Below are 7,508 nucleotides of genomic sequence, written 5' to 3' on the forward strand. Positions count from 1 at the left end.
GCTGAAATTTTGGAAGGACACAGTGTGGAGAAAGGCCATTATGTGAATTGGCCGCTGCCCTTTTCTTGATGACAAGTGACAGAAATGCTTCGATGGCAGGTTCCTATTTGGTGGAAGTGGAGAGTCTGGAGACTATAGCCTGGACACCAGCCTTTAGGAGAAACTTTAATGATTGGGAGTTGTCTCGGACTCTCAGCTAGCAGATCTATTGTATTTACTTCAGTCTCAAAGAGTTAACCTACGAGCTATAAATGCTGGAAATGGTCTAAATCTGGCCTTTTCTCAGCAAACCATGCTATCATGAAATAGGAACAACTGCTGTTTCATCTTCTCCTAGTAAAGCCATTTGGAAGCCTGCTGCCCCCTCAAAGATCAAGTTTTTCACCTGGGTTGTGGCCTGCCTAACCAACAAAGGTTGTTAAGCATGGGAATAAACTTACCAGGTACCCTTTGTCCCCTGTTATGGTGGAGGAAGAAACTCCCAGTCATCTATTTATTCATAGCAGATTCACTTACAAGGTATGGATATACTTTTATAGGGCTATCTCTTATCAAGAGTGCCTGCCAGCCTCTGTTCAGGTCCTCCTACATGGATGGAAGGTTGCCAGTATGGGTGAGAAAGGGAAATGCCTTTGATCTGCAATCCCTTTTGTTGGAAAGAAACTCAAGGATTTTTGAGCAAAAACGCAATCTGGAGGAGTGGTTAATTGCATATCGAGGCGCTAAGGAAATGGCTATTGTTTGGGTTATGGTTGAGCTGCCTTCGAGTGCCATGTGTCACCTCTGTGGCCGCCTTATCACTTCAGCCACATCGGCACCACGTCATTAGATAAGCATGCCTAAGGTAGGAGAGTGTCGTACGGATAAGAACGACAGCTCTGCCAAGGATAAGGTCTTATCCCAAAGACCTCGGTGGACAACCTCATCCCGACAACCCCGAAAGCCTAATCCGACTAGGACACGGATCTTCGACTATAAAAAGGTAACTCTCGCTCAAGGTAAGGGATTGGACTTTGGACTCCCTACATCCATACTATCACTCTGCTCGGACCAACACTGTTCTCTCAACTACTCGGCCCGACCACCCACCATTCTCTTCACTAACTTGAGCGTAAAAGTACCTACCCGGGGAATAAATCCTCGAACCTCTGACTCAATTCAAGGTTTCAAATCTTGGAGCACGGCTTCGTCCTTCCACCTCGTCTCCGTCCAGTTGGCAGGACTATCTGACTACGGCCTCGGTTCAAGAAACACCTCGAATCAAGCAGCATCAGCTATCACCTCTAAAAACATTTTCAGGGAAGATGAATTTTCTTCTTTTTTTTTTTTTTGCTATGAGGTTTTTTTCTCATGGTCCTTGAGTACATGTGGACATGTCCAAAGCCTCGTTGTATAGGGAGACCCTTGCAATTTTGTTATTCTTGTTATTGCAAATATATTTTCCCTTTTCAAAAAAAAAAAAAAGAGTGGAGTGGCAGTATCCATTTCTACAACAGAATTCTAAATGTTCTCAACAGTTGTGTTTAGTTTGACACAAAATATGGTGGAAAAATTATCTTGGGAAATATTAATTTCTCTGTTCAATTGTAGTAAACACACAAGAGAAAGTATTATTCATCCAAATCTACAGTGAAAGTAACACAATAATTTATGCTCTTTTAGAAAAGTCATTTTACTTGGAGCTTCCAATGACGTTGTGAGTTTTACTTTTGAGAGTCCTAGTGGATAACCTATCTCTTTAAAGCAGTTAATATGAGAAAGCTTTCATTTCATAGAACTCTCTCTCCCCCTCCACATATGACTAAAGTTCAGTACTTCAGCTTATAACCCCAATTTCCAAGCTTGTATATGTGTTACAATCAAACACTGGAAAACTTTAGAAACATAAATTAATAAGTAATTATTTTCCCCTTACAGTTGTACCTCTCCTGTTCGATTACAAGCCTGCTCTTGGTTAAGCCTTCGGGAGAGTTGTTCACTTCTTGCTTTCCAATTCCAAACCTGTCCACTGCTTTTGCCAGAGGAACTGGCCCTGGTTCAAACTCGCCTGATCGTTTCCACTCCATTCCACTATCTAATATAGCTCCCTCTCATTCTGAAGAAAAAAACACATATAAAGACCAGTCTTTTCCTTGACATAGGCAACTCTCACCATCTGGATCGCACGACTGCAAATTATTAGACAGGAACCTGTAAATAAAAACATAAAGCCAAGGTATCTGAGATACAAAAAAAAAAAAAAAAAACCCACGGTTCAAAATAACAAAAACAAAAACAAATCCAAATCCAAATAGCTAACTAAATCCAAAATCTAAGACGAAAGCAAGATCAAACGTTCAGAATTTTAAGTAAATAAACTTCTAAACTAACACATGCAATATAAACCAGGAAATTGGAACACGTAACGGAAAATGGAGAAAAATTCAATACCCATAAAGAAGCATGTCTGCTTAGGCCAATATAACCGAACATCCATGTAAGAATGATGATAAAGAACGAAACACAGTTCCGATGACATCAGTAACATATGGATCATCCAAACAACCGAATAAATGAAAACAAGTCTTTTTGAATTGAATCGTCACAATAGAAAACCCGTTACAATGAAATGATGAATGAACTATGTATACAGTGAAATGGAAAGCAATGACCCAAATATAAAAAGGGTGGAAACATTAAATTAAGAACAGTCTCCATCAACGGAAGCCGTAACAACCCATCATCGAGATGCCCAGGTATCAATAAGAAAAGATGAAAATATTGAGCACATCAGATTAGATGAAAAAAAAAAAAAAAAACATACGAATGAAATGTGAACAGAAGAACCTGGTATCAAAAAATGCCCAATTATCAGAAGAACATCTGGTTTCTGCGTTTGGGGGTGATGGCGTGGTGCGGCGTGGACTGCCGGATTGAGAAGCAAGGCCAGTACCCGGAGTGCTTGGCTTTTTCCGCAATGTTCATGAGATTATCGGGATTCTTCGCTTGGAATCTAGACGGTAGCTGAGGAGGCTGAGGAGCGCTGGCATGGTGCCCCAAGTCATCAGCCTGAGCCTCAACGGATCAACCGTCGCTTGCGTATCCGAACCCAACCCGACGCGGAAATGAAATGTGACTCACTGACACTGACTCGTGAAATACTCGCATTTAGGATGTCAACAGGTCGGGTTCGGTGCGGATTTACCTTCATTCTAAGGGCTGTCAATGGGTCGAATCTGGTCTCAAGTAGGGGGTGCATGGGTAGAGATGTGGGAACATTTTATGCGTAACAGACCCAAGTAGGGGGTGCATGGGAAGAAAGGGAAAACAAAGATGCGTATACTTTCAATGGAATAGAAAAAATGAGAGGGGAACACACATAAGAAAGATTTTGTATCTCTATTTTACAAAATAAGTACCTGAAGTAACCATACTTTTCATTAAGATAAAGAAGACGTCATTTCTCCAAGTTTTCTCTTCGTCTCTTGGAGAGCAAACAATGAAAATTAAAATCATTCAAATGAAATCATGATGCTCCTCAACATATGGTAAAAAAAACTATGAAATTGATGACTCTTCTTCTCTTAGAGCTGACAACCTAGTGACTCTTTGAACCAAACCATCAATCTTGAATGTCGGTCTCACTATATCTTGGTTTTCATGGCTCCCCCAAATAATAGAGGAGAAAAGATATGGATTTTAAGAGAAAGAGAGTTTTCTTTGTAAGGTAATCTGCCTATCTTATATTATGGGGAAAATTCTGGATTAGTACATGTAGCCATGGTTTTCAAAATCGGACCGGACCAGAAAAACTGGGAACTGGGCAGGTGGTCGGTTTCGGTTTTCCTCAAAACCGTTGATTTTGATCGGCAAACCGCTGACTCAGGCGATTAATCGTTCAAACTGTTCAAATAATTTTGACTGTTTTTTGTTTTTTGTTTTTTTTTTTTTTTGTCAGAACGGGCTGGCCCGGTAACCTGACCCCTGACCGGTTCAATCACTGGGTCATTTTTAAAAACCATGCATATAACTTTAGGGTAATCTCACTTTAGTACACAAGCTTCAAAATGTGGCATTGCAGTGTTTGGACTCCCAAAAAATGGTAGTTTAGATCATTAACAGATGTTAAGTGACATATAAAAATACAAAAGTGCCCTTTATATATCACCTAATTTTTTTTATCAATAACTCCTATATAAACTAACTTAAACAAATGTTAGGGTTTAATAGAGAATCCATAGGCGTTAGAACTGGAGACTAACAATAGACTATGAATCATCCAAACAGTTTTCACTTTGAGTCTTGATTCTCTTGAAGAATGTTGAATGCATGCGTGACATTTTCGGTCTTCGTTGCAAATACTTACACGTGATTGATCCTTGCGATGAGTTGCAACCTTTCTAGAAAATCGTTATGACACTAATCATCTACGGACCAAAATCACTCAATTATTTTACTTAAATAAATTCACCAAGCGAATTTCTTAGTTGTAGTTCACCATATTCATTTTTCAATGTAGTTCAGCCCAACCATCAACCATGAACCATCCACATAATATTCAATGTGAAGGTTCTGTTCCTTTTTTCTTCATTGCCTCTAGAAATATTTTACCTTCTACTATTGGAGATGTTATCGAAGGCTTCAGGGGACGGAGCCAAGGACCCCCCAACCCTCCCCCTAAAAAAAATAAAATGAAATGAAATAAAACAAAACAAAAAGATCCCATTAAAATGTTAAGGAGTATTCTCTAACTCTCTAAAATGCCCTTTCACTTAATTCTCAAGTTTTTTTTAAGACATTGTTTATTTTTCTTTTATAAAAACCCCATAGTAGACCCAAAACCTCCTATCTTATTTCTCTCCAATCCCTATCTGTTATATATCTCATTTTCTTGGTTTTGCCAAGAAAAAATGGCATAGGAAAAACAAGTCAATCACATTGAGAATTAAGATTTGGGAGTTGCCACAAAGCCTATAACCAACAGATATACTTAACAAAAATTTTTCATTACCATAAACCAAAAAAATATATAATGTGGCCCCTCTAAAAGAAAATTCCTCGCTCCGCCACTGGATGGTTTATGCAACTTTCACCAGTATAAACGAAACAATGAAAGGGCAAGCAAACTCAAGAGCATTAGAACAACCTCAGTGCCATCTTCCCAATGGTCTTGGTTCCGATTCTTTCCACTTTTGAGAACACAATAGCATTAGAAGTTTAGAACATGGCCTATTGTTATATACTAAATGGAAAATGACTCAACTCATTGTCTACCCAAGAGCAGGGCTATACTAAAGACAAACAATTAATAGTGTCTTCTTTAGAACAATAGTTTTGATATTTTGTATTTGTTTAAGTCACACATTCCATCATGTGATACAGATAAGGGGCAAACTGCTAATAATAGAGACTAAATTGATAGTTTTTGAGAATTCAAGTACTATAGTGACCCGTTTTGAATATTATGTATAATTTAAGACTATCCCTAAAGTACAAGGTACTAATCATGAATTTTCCTTATAATCTGAGACTATCCCTAAAGTACGAGGACTAAATTACACTTTTAGACATCTATTCTAATTAACATCACACAATAAACCATGGCATGCCATAATTGTTATAAACATCTAATCGGTCCAAGCCTAGTTGATTTAGGATAACTAGAATTGGTACTGACCCAATAATAATTGGACATAAAACTTAAAACCAAAATCAACGCAACAGTTTAAAATTTGGAACCAGAACTGACATAATCGATTTGCTTCGGTTTGGTCTGTTGGGAAACCTGACCCACTGACAACCCTAATTCCAACATGAGCATCTAATGCATTCACCCAAATCACATAGACCAAAATTAAATATAATGCAATTTTCAAGCTCGCACCTGTCCCTACACTGACCTGATATCAACCAGTTCCAACCCCTTTTTGAAATTTTCAAAGTAAAAGCAAAGTAGAAGTATTTGGCAATACCAAACTACTTTTCTACTTTTAGAGGGGGAAAATGACATTCACATTCAAAAACTTCAAAAGAACTTTCACATTTGCATTAAAAAAAAACAAGGGGTTTAATGAGAGAAAAATGACATTCAATATTATACAAATAATAACACATTTGAATGGGTTTAACATGGAATATTCATATTCACTTTAGCCTCAGCTTGGAAGGAGTACAAATACAAATATGTAGAGTGCAAAATCTTATATTTTGTGTTATTTTGTACATATTTGTATTTATACTCCTTCCGAACAAAGCCTTAATGATGCACTTGGATGGGGTTAACAGCGAAAATGCCACTAAATACCATTTTCAAAAAAGGGGTTTAAAAGTCAACATTTACATTAACATTCAAATGACGTTGAACCAAAAGTGGTACATATTGATACATCGGATGGGGTGTGTTGGTCTTGTATCAATGGACACCGGACGATTTACCCTCTTCTTTTTGTTTTTTTTTTCGAACTTGTTCAAAGGGGTCAGTATAAGGCATGGTTTTCAAACCGGACGGTTGGACCGAAAAACTGGGAATATGCCACTTGTTTGGTTCTGGTTTTCCTCAAAACCGGATTTTTTGCTAAAAAAATTGATTTGGTCAGCAAACTGCTGATTCGGGCAGTTGAACCGTTTGAACTGTTCAACGGTTTTGACCCCTTTTTTACTTTTTTTGTCAGAATGGGTCGTCCATTTGGTTCGAATGGTTGGACCATTCAACATGGGAACCAGACCACTGACCAGTTCGTTGTTCAGGTCGGTTTTAAAAACCTTGGTATAAGGTGTCATTTGATAAGTCTAAAATCTGAGAAGTTAAAAATATATTATTTGTGTTTGAAATCTGAAAATAAGCATAGATGCCTTTTCTACTTTTAGAGGGATAAAATCTTCAACATATGAGATTTCCTAATTTACTATTTTACCTCTACAACAAATTATTTGATAATTTTGAGTTCAATTTGCATTATCTCATAAAATATTTAACAATTAATATGAATGAAAAACAATAAACAATAGAATAATTAATAATTAATATGAATACAAATTATAAAAAATAAAAATAATTTATTAAATTCAAAATAATATTGAAAATACTAGATCATATTGGATTAGTTGGTCTTCTATTTGACCAGAGATGTAGATAAAAAATTAGAATGAAATGAATCTTCGGTCTCACTTGGTGTAGTGGGCATAGTGCAGAAAACTCATTTTGGTGATTTAAATTATGGATTCATAAGTAGACCGTCACGGTTCCTCTTCAACTTATAACTCTAATAGCTACCGCTATACCCAATATTGTCAAGTTGTTACCTAACCTTGAATCATGGCGGAAACTGAGAAAACACAACAAAAGGAAAGAACCGAAACTTTCGAATTTGCTAGAACTGTTTATTGAATTCCAAGGCCTGATAAACTTGTTCACCAGAAACATATACGTGAGCTGCTTTACGAAGATAGGTGAAATTTTGTTTGGGAAGTGTTGCTACCCGGATTGGCCGAGGGCAACAAGGTAAAAACACTCCTGGGTTATGAATGCT

At 37.4% G+C, this 7,508-nt stretch overlaps 1 protein-coding gene across 8 annotated transcripts in view; it reads right to left on the bottom strand.

Moving 5' to 3' along the window:
* The window catches only part of LOC148863446 (uncharacterized), a 29,890-nt gene extending 26,492 nt beyond the window's left edge, over positions 1–3,398 (bottom strand). For 2 of the 8 annotated variants that reach the window (XM_088979477.1, XM_088979481.1), the window contains exons 1-2: positions 2,827–3,148; positions 1,924–2,190 (exon numbers count right to left, since the gene is read on the bottom strand). In XM_088979477.1, the coding sequence (XP_088835603.1) occupies positions 1,924–2,066 (143 nt within the window). In that variant the 5' untranslated portion in view covers positions 2,067–2,190; positions 2,827–3,148. Of the gene's footprint in view, positions 1–1,923; positions 2,191–2,826 lie in introns of all 8 variants that reach the window. The other 6 variants (XM_088979483.1, XM_088979482.1, XM_088979479.1 and 3 more) reach the window with 5 other exon arrangements.
* Between the last annotated feature and the right edge of the window lie 4,110 nt (positions 3,399–7,508).

The sequence above is a fragment of the Nelumbo lutea genome, chromosome 3, assembly GCF_056320005.1.
Source record: "Nelumbo lutea isolate HS-2025 chromosome 3, American lotus-T2T, whole genome shotgun sequence".
Taxonomy (NCBI): Eukaryota; Viridiplantae; Streptophyta; class Magnoliopsida; order Proteales; family Nelumbonaceae; genus Nelumbo; species Nelumbo lutea.